Source organism: Macroventuria anomochaeta, assembly GCF_010093625.1.
Source record: "Macroventuria anomochaeta strain CBS 525.71 unplaced genomic scaffold BU25scaffold_40, whole genome shotgun sequence".
Taxonomy (NCBI): domain Eukaryota; kingdom Fungi; phylum Ascomycota; class Dothideomycetes; order Pleosporales; family Didymellaceae; genus Macroventuria; species Macroventuria anomochaeta.
In genome coordinates this window covers 126,276-141,148 of record NW_022985401.1, presented here as the reverse complement: position 1 = coordinate 141,148, position 14,873 = coordinate 126,276, and the positions used below count along the sequence as shown (strand labels likewise).

Here is a 14,873-nt window from a genome sequence, read left to right as displayed (position 1 = left end):
CAACCATACACACCAAGCTCGGCAAGACTGTACGAACTCTTGCCTTGTGTGGCGGCGTGGGCCGCTGTAGAATACTGATAGCTACGGTAAACGATAACGTAGGGCTATCGGGCCGTTGGAATACTGCGCTGAATTGCTATCTAGCTGGGAGATGACGACTATATACCTGACCTCAGGCCAGTGACCTGTCACACACTAGAACAGGGTAGTCTGTCAGGGGTACAGTCAGACCTTGTACGGACCAATCAATACCGCAACACCTTGTATGAATCTGAATCTGTTTAGTAGTGTTGCGAAGTTGCTCATACATGCTCACGGTGAAAATGTCGACTTCCTTGGAGAGAAATTCCATCAGACGGTGTGCAAAATCTCGTGGTCGTCGGTATATAGATTTGTTAGGTCGTGGATGAATCAAGGTGTGGCCCCAGCTATCCTATGAGCTGCCTTGGCCGCTGACTGTGAGTTATGTAGGGGATAGAAGTCTGCTCAATTTTGGCGTTGTTCTGTTCCTGCTCTTCTCTTGCTGGTGATATCGCGCGCTCCTTCTCCATCACCATGCGCCTTCGTCGTCCCACTGAGCCCCTCCTTCTCCCTTCCCTTCTTCCTCCTCTTCTCAGCATCACATCATGATGACACGCAGATAGCGAATGCCTAGTCTGTGTCGTATGGTGCATGGAAATACACATTTGAGTGTTCGTTGTGTATCCCACTTCATCAAAAACCAAGAGTCCTACGACACTCAATCCAAGAACCCCACCAGCGCCTCCAACACCTCTCTCTCTGCAGCCTCAACCTCCAGCACTCCATCAAGCTGCGCCTGCAGCGTTCTCTTGACATCTACCAATGTCTCATCCGTCTCCGCCAACCCCTTGACAATAGCCTTCTTGGCCCCATCGTCCTCCGCAACCAGCCACGCAAGCGTAGCGTCGATCCTCTGCAGTGCGTACAGCCCCTCAGATAGCCTCAGCGGAATGTTTTCTACTTCCAGCTCCTCCCGCTCGTCTTTGCTCAGCCCTTTCTTCCTGCCTTCGAGGCCTTTGTCGAAGGTGGAGAGACGGGTAACGTACTCGCGGCGCAGAGTGATGAGTTTGCTGATCTTGGCGAAGTCGCTTTCGAGGAATTTGGCGAGGAGTCGGAAGCGGGAATCGCTGTTGCCCGGTAACGAGCGGAGCAGTGAGGAGAAGAGACCGAGGATGTGTTCTGTCTGGCTTGGGTCGGGACGTTTGGTCTTTATGAATGTGCTGAACAGCGGTTTGAGGCCGCGGGCTTCGACGAACTTCTCGCATACGGCGATATGTGGGGGTGTAGACATATCATCGGCGCTGGAGCCATTCGACGTGGACGCTTCTGCGTAACCGCACGCGTGATCTAGCACCTTGAGCGCTCTGCTCTTGCTTGTCTTCCCGTCGCGCACGAGCAGGAGACATAGTTCCGTGCCCTCGGCTTCGAGAAACTTTGTCTTGCCGGTGGGTTCTTCGACCACGGAGGTCAGGCAGTTGAATAGGTTTTCCATGTATTCCTCCTCGTCGCTGTCTTTGTCGGGGTCGTCTCTTCGATAGGGCGCGAGGTTTGTAAGGAAGATCTCCACGCCGTTTGCTTCGGCGATGAGCGTCCGGTTTGTTCGCGAGGATTGTGTGAGGATGGAGAGGATTTCGGAGGCGTATTGTTTGTTTTGAGTCGTCGGTTTCTCGGGCTTTTGAATGCGTTCGAGGAGCCATGTGATAAGCGCCTTCTCCTTCGCTATCATATCGGTATTCAAGGGTTGCGACAGTAGGTTCTCGAGGACGCTGAGGGAGTGGTATACGCCAGAGGCATCGGTGGCATCGGTTTCGTCGAAGCGCGTGAAGTTGGAGATCAGCAGGCTGAGCAGATCGGCTTCCAGAAATGCTGCGACCAGCGCGTCCCATTGCTCCTGCTCAGCCGCCACATGTTCGTCTGTGAGCTCTGATATGATCTCTATTGCGCCAATCGCAATGTCTGTGTTCTCGTGCGCAAGCAGCTCGACCAGCTTCGCAGCCGCTGTGCTCTTCGCGAACTCTTCGTATAGCTCTGCATGCTCCGACAATATGCTGAGGTCCTTTATCCCGTCGTCTAGGTCTCCTTCCGAGTCCATGAACTTTGTGGGATCGCTCTCGTACTTTGCGCGCAACGAAGCGTTCTTGTTGACCTTCTTCTCAAACTCGCGCGCCAATTTGCGCACCCACGCCGCGTCGTACTTTTCTTCCCGTATCGCGTCTTCTTCATCTTGTGCGTCCAGGAAGTCCATGGCATCTTTCGCATTCTCGTCCAGGCCGCCGCCAAAGAATCTCCCTTCCTCGTCGTCGCCAGGCTCCTCTTCTTCGAAGTCCGGTGGTAATGCAGGCCCTGCCTCATCATCGTCCTCCTCGTCCTCTACTTGCGCCGTGCGCTTGACGTCGCTGTCTCCCTGCAGTTTCGCGGATTTGTACGCTTGCGACGGGTCGGCTTCGATTGGGTTCTCAAATTTGCGCTTCGTGCCATTGTGGCTTTTGAAAAGGTCATCTATGCTTGCCATGTCGCGTACACGAAGCTTCAAAAGAGTGGAGGAAGTATGTGTTGTACAGAACTTGTTGCTTGCTTTGCTTGTGCATCTTCAGTCGCAGCCCAGAGCTTGAGCTTCAACTAGCGCGTCATGAGTGCTAACTACATCGGGGAAGGCGCTTTTGACCATTCTAGATCATCCAGCAGAGTGGACTGAACAGTGTCAACGTTTTTTTCTTGCATTTCATTAATTAGTTTCTCGTTAATTGATATATGCTACGAATGATCGGAGAAGACGCCTTGAAATCAGTAATCTGCTCATTCCTCTTGGCTCATGAGCTGTCGGCTTCGAACTCGATGTGGAACCGCTCACATAGTTTCTCTGGGGTCAGATACATGTCCTGCATACAGGTTTTCAGAATCGTTCCCTTCTCCTCGTCATTCCTGAGATCAAAGAACCGAACTTTCTCGACACACTGCATAGCCAGATCAAAGTAGAGGCTGAGTTCTCGGCAGCACCCAAGCGGACAATAATCGTTTGTGACGTCAAAGTCGACCGACTGAAGGTTCTCGTGACTGGAGACAGCCATCGACAAAGCATTTCGATCACCACAGCCCCACTCGATAGCCCGTTCATGAGCCATATCCAGTCTCCCGGCAGGGAAAACATGGTCAAACTCCGAACCCGTCCAATCCGACCGGTTCATCGCAAAATCTATGGTGTTCGAACGGGCACGTAGCATTACGTTGATGTGTTTGACTTTCTGCAAAGCCGCCCGAGAGACGATCATGCGGCTCGTTGAGACAAGATGCTTGCAGTACGGCGACAGCTCGCGGAAAGGTGACAAAAACTGCCATTTGAGGGGCAGAACGAAAGTGTTCATGCTCAGATACACATCTCAGCTTCTGTGTGGATGACTCTCGACGTTCACAAGATTGACAAGTGTGGCTTTCGCGATATCGATCGTAGTCTCCAAATAGGCAGCTTTCCCGTATCTCGAATTGATCTGGCGTATGGAATACCTTGTCCACCACGACGAGCTCTTCGTACGCTTGAACTCGTAGCTCCGGCGCAAGGTCCATGAAGCGAAATAGCATTGTAGGTGGGGCGGCTGCCGCAGGCGCAGGATGAGGCGATCTAATCTGCGGCACTGGTGGCGAGTAGTAGTAAACAAAGGCGCAGCTAGCCAAGCGAGACGGTGATGTGAAGGCAGTTACGAGAGGAAGTCGCGCACACGCGCAATAACGCAGGGAAAGCGCTACCTAAGCGTGACATTGATGTGTTCCGAGGAGGCAGAAATGCAAGCTCGAGTCAACAGAATTGAAGACCCTTTCAGCTTCGTGCGAAAGAGGTGACCTTTGTGATGCTCAAATATTTTGCTACGTAGTGCTCCTGCTCTTTGCAGCCGTCAGCCGAAGTGACGCCAAAGAACGCCCAATCATGCATTCCATTCAACCCGATCCATATCGTACCATACATCGACAGACCTACGCGTGACCGCCATAACGCTCCACCCTGTTTCCTCGGAAGCTCCTGTAGAAGTCGTCTGCCGGATCTGTACCTAGGCCGTTCCAGCCGTTGGCGCCGACAGCTCGGCTCTCCTTCTGTGCCTTGTTGATCTTCTCCTGCAGTTGCGAGGCGCCGGAGTCGATGAGCTGAAGCTGCGAGAGCTGGGTGTTTAGGACGCGGACGACCTTTGTGAGCTGTTTAACGTTAGTATGTAAGCACGAACAGACGTCGGAAGAAGGGGACATACAGGATCGTCAGGCTTGCCGGTCTTGCTGAGTGTTTGCGAGGTGCTGTTGATTTCCTCGATCATCTCTGTGAGATCCTTGTTAAGCTCGTTAAGGCGGTCTTGCAATTTCTCGGCGAGTTTGTATCTACTATCTGTTAGCCTATGCTCACATTGGCGATGTAAACGGCAGTGGGTTACTTACGTCCTCTCACGCTCCTGATCAGGGCCACGCAGACCATCAGATCTGCCAGAGACACCATGCACTTTCATCAAGTTCTCGATCTCTTTCTCGTATCGGTCGAGGTACGAGTCGAGCTCCTGCTGGTTCTCCTCCATCATCGTCAGTTGCCTCTCGACTTCCGCAGCATCGCGCTCGGCTTGGAAGGTCTTGGAGTACAGCTGGCGGACCTTGTCGGAGTTCTCGACTAGTGCTCGGTCCCACTGTGCAACTGTCTCGGCTTGCGATTGGAACTCCTTCTGATACTTGGATAGGTCGGCGGCCCATCGTGTGATGATCTCGTCCATAGACTTGTTCTTGAGACGTGACTGAGCGGATGGTGCTGGGCCAGCAGTCGAGTTTGCAAGTCCGCTCTTGGCTGCGTCACCTGAGGCTGCAGGTGTAGCTCCAAGTGTAGGTGCAGGCTGAGCAGGAGTCGAAGCTGGTGCTGTGGTTGATGTGGGCTTCGAGCTTGCGCCACCCAGACCACCAAATAGGCCTCCTGTTGCTCCTGATGTTGGTGCGGCAGCGGAAGAGGCTGGGGTTGCGGAGCTCGCACCTCCAGCACCGCCAAACAGCGACGGAGCTGAGCTGGTAGCAGTGGCTGTAGCACCGCTAGTTGCAGTTGTTGTGGCTCCACTTGCAGGTGTCGAGCTGGCAGGCGTATCAGGCTTCTTGAACATGCCGAATGCAGAACTACCACCTGCTGCAGGGGCACTCGGTGCAGATGATCCTGCAGCGCCAAAAAGACCGGGTGTTGGTGCTGCTGAAGAAGTCGCAGCCTTGTCTTTGTCGCCTCCACCTAGGCTGAAGCCTCCCAGCGAAGGAGTCGCTGCTGGCTGTGAGGCAGCAGGCTGCGCTGCAGGTGTAGATCCTCCAAGGCTGAATGTAGGGGGCTTGCTTGCGGGTGTTGTGCTAGAGAGACCACCTCCACCGAACAGTCCTGCTGCTGGCTTGGGTGTCTCTTGCGAGCCGGAGGCGGCTGCAGGGGCTGCTCCACCAAATAGCCCAGCTGGGGTCGGCGGGGTTGCGCTCTTGTTCGCAACGTTCGAGCTAGTTACGCCTCCGAATAGACCTGTTGTAGGGGTGGATGCGCCTGCAGGTTTGGCACCGAACAAGCTGGATGATGTGCTGGATGCTGGTGCCGCCGCAGGCTTCGATGCGGTTCCTCCGAATAAGCTTGTCCCAGATGAAGCAGCAGGAGTCTGTCCGAACAGGCCTGATCCTGGAGGAGGTCCGGCGGGTGTAGTTGAGGGGAGGGAGAATGTCTTGCTGGGGGCGGGCGTTGCAGCGGGTGTTGACGAGCCTGTTGTACGCTGTTAGTAGATGCCTCTGTGTACACAACAATAGGTACGTGCCAGTTGTTCCACCGAACCCACCGAACGACAGGGTAGACGCTGAGGAAGCAGCTGGCGTAGCTCCAGTTGAAGCACCTCCAAACATAGACGGCTTGGGCGCATCACCGCCAGTCTTTGCTGCTGTACCGAAACCTCCAAAGCTTGGCGTTGAGGACGCGCCTGATGTAGCTCCTCCACCACCGAAGAGGTTCCCAGTAGGCTTGCTCGCAGCCGGTGTGCTGGACGCTCCACCACCGAAGAGACCTGCGCCTCCCGAACTTGCTCCACCGCTGCCAAACAGTCCCGTACTCGGTGTGCTCGATCCGGTATTTGCGGTGCCGAAGAGGGATGGGGACGAGCTGCCAGTTGTGTTGCTTGCGCCGCCAAACAGTCCACCGGCGGGCTTAGCTGCGCCTGAGCCGGCGTTGTTGCCGGCTGGCTGTCCGAATGTGAACCCAGACATGGTTGCGCCGAGAGTGTTGACTGCACAGGGTGTAAGCCGGGGGTGTGTCTTGGGATGCTGGGTGTTGTAGGTAGATGTTTACTTTGGTGGAAACTCGTGCAGGGTGCGCAATTGATGCGGTGACTGCGTCGCGACAAAGAAAACTACACGGAACCAGAGCACGCACAGTCTAGAGAACGCAGTGAAGGCTTGCGCAAGTGCTCCGCGTCTTTCACAGGCGCGTCGGTGTCGCAACGCCAAAAGTTGGGCAGACAGCTGCATGGGCCACGCGCTGCTCCTTCCCGGTGATACGTTGATCCAGCTTGAGCTGCAGCGGGTCTGGAATCTGGAGCGCTCCAATCAATCCCCCGCGTGCCTGAAACTCAACGACGACGACTTGTTACATGCACAAGAGCGAGGCGCAGCACTCTGTACTTTTTGCTTATCGCCCTTGACTTCCGCCCTTCCCTGTCAACCTCCTAAAAGTGCAGACACTACACATTAGCACTATTCCCTGTCGCCCGGATTCGTCACGTGCTACAAGGCTACGACACCAACTGGAGTATGGCTAACGAGCTTGCACCGCCTCGTAAGAGCGTAGAGCTTGAAGATCCTGGTGCAAAGGAGCTCGGTACGTCACTGTCTATAACCCAGCCCACTTCGCTTCTGACCACAGGCGTAGTAGACTCAGAGAACGAGCACTTCTCAGATGCATCAGAAGGCAGGGTGCACGAAAAGGGCCTGGACAAGGGTCTCGAGCAGAGCAGGGCCGAAGCAACATCACCAATCCCCATCACTCGAGTCGAGCGTGTAGACGATGAGCCTGCCCATGGCGAGGTTCCTGGAACGGCTGCCTACAAGATGCGAACACAAGATGCCGTTCCGGACGAGGTCGAGATTGTACCGGATGGTCAACGCAGCCGCAGTACCTCGCGAGTGAGCGCAAGTGACCGACCACTTACACCTGGCGGCACACCCATCCCAAAGACAGTCGTAGAGAAGATCGATCCGGACCAGCCTGGTCATGGTGACGTGCCTGGAACACTCGCGCACCAGCAACGCCTTGCCGACGCTGCGCCGGATGTCATTGTGAAGGCGCCCGAGCCTCCAAAGCGTGACAACCTAGGTACGTAAGGCATTCCTTGGGTGCCTCCCTGCGTGCCGTTGACGGAAGAAGGGTCGCCAACTGCCTCCATTGATAGGTCTCCAATAGACGACGACACCGACAGCGCCGACGACACCGCACCGCTCGAAGCAGACGACTTTCCGGAAGATACACAAGACCAAACGAACGATGCTTCCGAAGGCGGCGAGGCCGAAGAGGACGATGGGTTCGGCGATTTTGACGAATTCGAAGAGGGTGGGGAAGGCGACGACGACGACTTTGGGGACTTCGACGATGGGTTTCAGCAAGGCGAGGAACAGGCAGAGACTACATTTGGCAGCCCTCAAAATCAAACTCCCGTACCCGCCCCTCCACAAGCACCACCAGGCCCCGTAAGTGCACCAGATCTAGCCCAAGCCAGTCCATCGTTCTGCTGAAGCATAATGTGGTGATGTCTCAACTAACTTCCAACGATGCAGCCTGTCCTCCATTTTGCCGAACTTACTTCGCTGGAAGCCATCATCGGAGCAACACAGCCCTACGTCGATGAAATATACCCAACTCCACAAGACCTACCGAGCATATCAACCGGCGAAGACACTCGGTCGATCTTCCACTCTGAGCGGAGTCACTCGCTATGGACACAACTAGTGGCACCGCCACCGCTACAACCGCCTGACTGGGTCCGGTCCAGGATACGGCGGCTGTTCCTTGTCTCGCTTGGGGTTCCTGTCGATCTCGATGAGATCTTACCAGCGTCAAAGCAGAAGAAGCTTGTCCTTCCTTCTATCAACATCCCTGGCGACAAGTCCCCACGTCCATCATCAGATGGCCGCAGCAACGCACTTGACCGCGTGAAGAAGGATAATGCATCGAACACGTCTGTCGACTCATCGAAGTCAAAGACGGAAAGGCCACGGAAAGGGCCTCCTCTGCCGCCGTTCTTGGATCTCAGTGCCACCTCGATGCTTTGCGCAACGACTGAAGCAGCGTTACTCAATTTCACCGACGATGAATTGAAGATACACGTCGATCATCTGAAGGGTCTGCATCAGAGAGCAGAGCAGGTATTTGAGTACTGGCAGAAGCAGCTGGAGAGTGCTTTGGGCGACAAAGATGCTTTCGAGCAGGTCATCGAGAGCTTAGTAGCACACGCGAAGAAGCTGAGGTAGCTAAACGACCCGGGTGTCCACACAGACATGAGCACATAGTAATGCATAATACCCATATCAACATCGATCTCAAGCTACAGAGCACAACAACGTACAGCCTCGAAGTGAGTTCAGGCGTCCCAGGAACCATTCATGCGCTCCTTGCTCTCCACACGAAAGCGAGCAACCGATGAGATGCCCGTGTCGACCTTATGAAACGAGCTATTGGACCCTGATTATACTAGAAGAGTGGGCTCAAGAAGACGCTTCTGCGGTACAAGCCCGCTGTGCATGCTCACCACCCCACTACATCAGCACTTCAGCCTTCCACGAATCCACATCGAAGTCTTGGGGTCAAGATCGAGCAAGTTCAGTGGAACTCAAATCGCTCAAACACGCGTTCCACTCCCATTCAAACATGTTGAAAACATCAAAGCGGCCGGAATATCGAGCGTGAGCCCAAAATAACGGTCAAGAGTGAGGATGTGATTGAAGATCTTGGTGGGGCTGTCATCTGTTCAATCGAGCGCCGAAGCCCGCCCATTGGCCACAGAGGCACAAGAAGTGAGCGCGTTGGAAGCCCCGCGACAGATCACAAAGCAGCGGTGCAGGCGGAAGACAAGGCCTGCGGTCCGATACGCTGCGGCGATACGACAATACGCTGTGCAAGGGACGATCAAACAGGAGAGACGATGCACATCGTCAGCGGCTATCGATTAAAATGAGGTTCCGCTCCTGTGATCCTGAGAGAGAGCGGCAGCAGGTGCAAAGCTAAGTAAATCGAGGTGTGTGGAAATTCGATGCCGTCCGAAACGTGCGGTTACGAGAGCACATACGCTAGAGAGTGTTAGGCCTGGCTACCGCGGTAATGTTCGCCGAATCCAGCAAAACAGAGCATGGAGATGGAGACCCTGATACGAAGCTTTGGTGTGTTGGAAACATCAGCATCCACCGAAGCTGCGTTCTGTGGCGACGAATTACCCCTATTCGACGCCTGGGACCGGGGGGGACGGAGCGTTGTAATCGGTTGTCACGGGATGTTCCTCGTTTGCAGAAACGGTTTCGCGGCGTGGATGGCCCAAGCAAGTGCAAGTGCAGGTGCTCGCTGCGCTGGCGGAGGAGGGTAAATGCCAGCACGCTTGAACGCTCTGAAGTGACACTCATCCTACCATGCTGCGTGGAATTCGCGCGTGCAGCCACATGACGTTTCACAGTAGCCTCCGCGGCGATGGCAACCTCGAACAGTGGATGGCAAAGAATCAAAGAAGCCATTGTTTGGAACCGGTGGCAGCAGATGGGCTTCAGCTTTGCAATGCTGCTGCAGCGCTGCCAACGTCACGCCGAGTCTTCCACGCGCGCCGGCGGCTTGACTTGGATTGCAGGGTGCCGGACAACAGCAGCATGGATGGCTGAGCAAGTGGTGCAGACAAGGGTGCGCTCCCTAACGCCTGTCATTTGAAAGCTAGTAGACCGTAGCGAGGGCAGGTGGTCTTTGTGCTCCGTCCGTCGTCCAGCTAGAAGCATATTGGCGATCTTTTATCACTGAACACCGTCTGATTGACTGTGAAGGCTTTTGTCTTGTCGGTCTTGCTCACGGGTGCTCTGTCTCCATCTTCGCTCCTTCTCGTGCTGTTGCTGTCTGTTCCCGCGCGGCATCGACCATAGTTTGTCCTGCTGCACTCCTCCGCACGCCGCATTTCCGCTTAAGTACTCGCCGCGGGCATTGTCAGTAGTCACGCCAGGCCTCTTTGGACATCCCTCCCATCGCCGCCAGCACCCTTCTCAGCGGGGACCTCCTCGTCGACCGCCAGTGCACCGACTCGCCGTCTCGCGATAATTTCTCCGCGGTCTCCCAAAGACGAGCAGCATCCTTCGCCTCCTTCGCCTCCTGCACTCCTCATAGCGACCCCCGAGGCTGCACGCGCCTGTCTCTGCCCGTCCTCAATGCTACACACATAGAACGCCGACACCCGCTTCCTGCCCGCAGCCATGGCTGCTGAAACATACTCCGGGCTCGCCGACTATATCAAGAACCTCGCAAGAGCCCACGATCCATCCCGCGATGCCTCCTTCAAGGCCCAGATAGCCGCCAACAGCGCAAACTTCACCGCCAATGCTATCCAACTGCCCGGCCCCGACTGCGCAGAGAAGGCCGAGCTGCAGAAGGAGATTGCCGCTCTCTGCGCGCGGATAGGCTTCCTTGAGCAGAAAAGCAATGCTGTTGTTTACCCGGACGCATTGCCCATCACACCCGCGGGCGAGCCTGCTGAAGAGGGTCTGGTCTACACATCAGCTGGACCCTTCAGCAAGCCTAGCGCACCCTTCGACCGCCGCGGTTCTACCAGGGAGCAGCGAGCGCTCTGGGTCAGCAACTGGCTCGCAGCAAAGGAGTCCAATGGCGACCATGCCCAGGAGCCTGCGGCTGCCCTTACGGAAGAGCAGCTCAACTACCTGCGCGACCACCTGAACAAGCAGGCCGACCAGATAAAGAACCAGCGCGAGCACATTGACAACTTGAGCGCCGAGGTAAATAAGCAGCTGAACAACCAGAACATGGTATTTGAGCATGGTATTGAAGACATCGGCGCCCTGAAGCGTGAGCTCGGCAAGCATCAGCAGGCCAACTTGGCTTTCCAGAAGGCTCTGCGCGAGATTGGTGCCATTGTCACAGCCGTCGCTATGGGCGATCTGAGCAAGAAGGTTTTGATCCACGCTAAGGAAATGGACCCTGAAATCACACTGTTCAAGCGCACGATCAATACCATGGTGGACCAGCTGCAGGAGTTTGCCAGTCAAGTTACCTTTTTGGCCCGAGAAGTCGGTACTGAGGGCAGACTCGGTGGGCAGGCAAATCTCCCAGGTGTTGATGGTATTTGGGCTGAACTGACCGACTCTGGTAAGATGTTTGTTGTAGTCGCCAATCCGGCCGGTCTGCTAATCACCCTCGAACAGTCAACGACATGGCTAAGAACCTTACCGAGCAGGTGCGAGAAATCGCCGTTGTTACAACCGCTGTCGCCCACGGCGACTTGAGCAGAAAGATTGAGCGTCCTGCAAGGGGAGAAATTCTCCAGCTGCAACAGACTATTAACACCATGGTGGACCAACTGCAATCGTTTGCGACCGAGGTCACGAAAGTGGCCAGAGATGTCGGTACTGAAGGCAAGCTTGGTGGTCAGGCCGAGATCGCTGGTGTTAAGGGCATGTGGAACGAGCTGACCGTCAATGTGAACGCTATGGCGCAAAATCTCACAACCCAGGTGCGAGATATCGCTCAAGTAACAACGGCTGTCGCACAAGGTAACCTCACTCGGAAGGTTGAGGCTGAGTGCAAGGGCGAGATTTTGGAACTCAAGAACACGATCAACCGCATGGTTGACCAACTACAACAATTCGCACACGAAGTCACGAAGATTGCGAGAGAAGTCGGATCTGAAGGTAGACTGGGTGGCCAGGCTACAGTCCATGGAGTCGAGGGAACCTGGAAGGACCTGACTGAGAATGTGAACGGTATGGCCATGAATTTAACGACACAAGTACGAGAGATCGCCGAAGTCACCACAGCTGTAGCAAGAGGAGATCTCAGTCGAAAGGTCAAGGCCGAAGTCCAGGGTGAGATTCTGTCCCTGAAGATTACCATCAACACCATGGTGGACCGCCTCAACACCTTTGCCCAGGAAGTGAGCAAGGTTGCCCGTGAAGTCGGAACCGACGGTATCCTGGGTGGACAAGCACAGGTCGACAACGTGGAAGGAAAATGGAAGGACCTTACAAATAACGTCAACACCATGGCGCAAAACCTGACATTACAAGTACGAAGTATCTCGGAAGTCACACAGGCCATTGCCAAGGGAGACATGAGCAGGAGAGTACACGTGGATGCCGAGGGAGAAATTCGTCTGCTGAAGGACACTATCAACGACATGGTCATGAGACTCGACGAGTGGTCGCTTGCTGTAAAGCGTGTGGCTCGCGATGTCGGTGTCGACGGAAAGATGGGTGGTCAGGCAGATATCCGGGACATCGACGGACGCTGGAAGGAGATCACAACCGACGTCAACACGATGGCCCAGAACTTGACTTCGCAAGTGCGCGCTTTCGGCGACATCACAAACGCGGCCATGGAGGGCAAGTTCACGCAGATCACAGTCGAGGCGTCCGGTGAGATGGACGAGCTGAAGAGGAAGATCAACCAGATGGTCTCCAGTTTACGAGAGTCCATCCAGAGGAACACGGCCGCCAGGGAGGCTGCCGAGTTGGCCAACAAGACCAAATCCGAGTTCCTGGCCAACATGTCCCACGAGATCCGAACACCTATGAACGGTATCATTGGTATGACACAGCTCACGCTCGATACCGATCTTACACATGCTCAGCGAGAGATGTTGACGATTGTACACAACCTGGCTGGTCAGCTCTTGACCATCATCGACGACATTCTCGATATTTCCAAGATCGAAGCGAACCGCATGGTCATGGAGGAGATACCATTCTCGATTCGTGGCACGATCTTCAACGCGCTGAAGTCGTTAGCTTCAAGGGCCAACGAGCGCAAGCTGAACTTGGCCTATGATGTTTCCTTCAGAGTACCAGATTATGTTATCGGTGACTCTTTCAGATTAAGACAGATTATCTTGAACCTTGTTGGAAACGCTATCAAGTTTACTGAGCGCGGAGAAGTCAAGGTTGCCATAAGTATGGCGCAAGAGCAGGACTGTGGTCCGGATCAGTACGTCTTCCAATTCGCTGTCTCCGATACGGGCATAGGTATCCGTGGTGACAAGCTCAACTTGATCTTCGACACGTTCCAGCAAGCCGATGGTTCGACAACAAGGAAGTTCGGTGGTACTGGTCTTGGATTGTCTATCTCGAAGCGTCTTGTAACCCTCATGGGTGGCCGCATGTGGGTCGAGTCTGACTTTGGCAAGGGCAGTGTGTTCTACTTTACCTGCAGAGTTCGTCTCGGAAACCCCGACATCAGCGCTATCCAGCCCAACCTCAGGGCGTACAACGGTCACACTGTCATCTTCATCGATCAAGGCCACACCAACTTCTCCGAAGAAGTGGTCAATCACCTCAAGACCCTCAAACTCGTTCCTATGGTCGTCAGCTCAGTCGAAGAAGTGCCAGCATCGGACAAGAGAACTAACATTGCTTACGATTGCGTCATTGTTGACAACGACGCTACAGCACGAGAGCTGAGGGGCGCAGATCGCTTCAAGTACATTCCGCTTGTCATGCTCACACCCAGAGTGGCGATAAGCCTGAGGTCTGCTCTTGAGAACGGTATTTCGAGTTACATGACGACACCTTGCCTGCCGATCGATCTGGGTAACGCGCTCATTCCAGCATTGGATGGACGTGCTGCACCTTTGGTCTCTGATCACTCGAAGTCCTTCAACATCCTGCTTGCTGAAGACAATGCTGTCAACCAGAAGCTTGCCGTTCGCATTCTGGAGAAGTACCATCACAGGGTCACTGTGGCCAACAACGGTCTGGAAGCATTCGAGCACATCCAGAAGAAGCGCTACGACTGCGTTCTTATGGATGTGCAGATGCCTGTAATGGTTAGTTAATCTGGGTGCTACTATCATATTTGTGACTAACGGGCTTGTAGGGTGGTTTCGAAGCTACAGCAAAAATTCGTGAGTGGGAGCGCGAGAACGGCATCCCGTCAACAGCAGTTATCGCCCTCACTGCCCACGCCATGGTCGGCGACCGCGAGAAGTGCCTCGCGGCGCAGATGGACGTAAGTTTCTTTAATGTCCCACTATCTTGTTACATATTAACAGCAACAGGACTACCTTTCCAAACCCCTCCGCCAGAATCAGCTCATCCAGACTATCCTCCGATGCGCAACAATGGGTGGCGGTCTCTACGACGCCTCACACTCCAAAGACAACCTCTCGGCTCCCACGCTCGGCCACCCCGACACCTCTCCCAACGCCACACCCCGCGCAACGCCGTCGAAACGCCCCCAGCTCGAAGCCCGCGGCTTCACAGAGCGCGGGCCCGCAGCTGTCGAGTCGCCGAAGCTGCTCGCGGCCGACCAAACAGATGATTCTGTGCAAGGGGTACTGTTGAGATCCATGTCTGACATGAACTGAACGAGGCTGATGATGGCGCAGTCGCTTCTGAGAAGTCATAGTAGCTGACTATCTTCGGACAAGAGGAAGAGGGGGAAGGGGGATGATGGGGAGGAGGGCCCTGAGACTAAGAGGACTAGGGTCGAGGAGTTGGGGTAGTGGTTCTTCCTCTTATCGTGGGAGAAGACGGAAGTTGTAAATGTGCAGCAGGATACCCCCGGGTATGGAAGCTCTGCAGGTGGTCGGTGTGTGGATATTCTGTTTTGGATCGAGGTGGATCAGGTCGGATTGGTTGAGCGG

General features: G+C 54.9%; 5 protein-coding genes across 5 annotated transcripts; 2 read left to right on the top strand and 3 right to left on the bottom strand.

The window, feature by feature from the left end:
- Window positions 1-510: 510 nt before the first annotated feature.
- On the bottom strand, window positions 511-2,578 carry BU25DRAFT_414751 (DUF1716-domain-containing protein). The gene has a single exon (XM_033707374.1). The coding sequence runs from the start codon at window positions 2,531-2,533 to the stop codon at window positions 740-742; it is 1,794 nt and encodes a 597-aa protein (XP_033557177.1). The 5' UTR covers window positions 2,534-2,578; the 3' UTR covers window positions 511-739.
- Window positions 2,579-2,743: 165 nt separating this feature from the next.
- BU25DRAFT_414750 (uncharacterized protein) lies at window positions 2,744-3,773 on the bottom strand. The gene has a single exon (XM_033707373.1). It carries the CDS (start codon window positions 3,381-3,383, stop codon window positions 2,832-2,834), a length of 552 nt encoding a protein of 183 aa, XP_033557176.1. The 5' UTR covers window positions 3,384-3,773; the 3' UTR covers window positions 2,744-2,831.
- An 83-nt stretch (window positions 3,774-3,856) lies between these two features.
- On the bottom strand, window positions 3,857-6,478 carry BU25DRAFT_401536 (uncharacterized protein). Its single transcript, XM_033705016.1, has 5 exons — window positions 6,335-6,478; window positions 5,811-6,272; window positions 4,438-5,758; window positions 4,257-4,380; window positions 3,857-4,203 (listed from the first exon to the last, which is right to left on the bottom strand). The coding sequence occupies exons 2-5, from the start codon at window positions 6,250-6,252 to the stop codon at window positions 3,988-3,990; spliced, it is 2,103 nt and encodes a 700-aa protein (XP_033557175.1). The 5' UTR covers window positions 6,253-6,272; window positions 6,335-6,478; the 3' UTR covers window positions 3,857-3,987.
- A 317-nt stretch (window positions 6,479-6,795) lies between these two features.
- Window positions 6,796-8,508, top strand: BU25DRAFT_350991 (uncharacterized protein; the record flags this gene model as incomplete). Its single annotated transcript, XM_033703337.1, has 5 exons — window positions 6,796-6,862; window positions 6,914-6,957; window positions 6,991-7,357; window positions 7,406-7,728; window positions 7,816-8,508. The coding sequence occupies 5 exons, from the start codon at window positions 6,796-6,798 to the stop codon at window positions 8,506-8,508; spliced, it is 1,494 nt and encodes a 497-aa protein (XP_033557174.1).
- Window positions 8,509-10,118: 1,610 nt separating this feature from the next.
- Window positions 10,119-14,683, top strand: BU25DRAFT_199730 (signal transduction histidine-protein kinase bara). Its single transcript, XM_033701088.1, has 4 exons — window positions 10,119-11,383; window positions 11,440-14,054; window positions 14,105-14,236; window positions 14,286-14,683. The coding sequence occupies exons 1-4, from the start codon at window positions 10,477-10,479 to the stop codon at window positions 14,592-14,594; spliced, it is 3,963 nt and encodes a 1,320-aa protein (XP_033557173.1). The 5' UTR covers window positions 10,119-10,476; the 3' UTR covers window positions 14,595-14,683.
- Window positions 14,684-14,873: the final 190 nt, after the last annotated feature.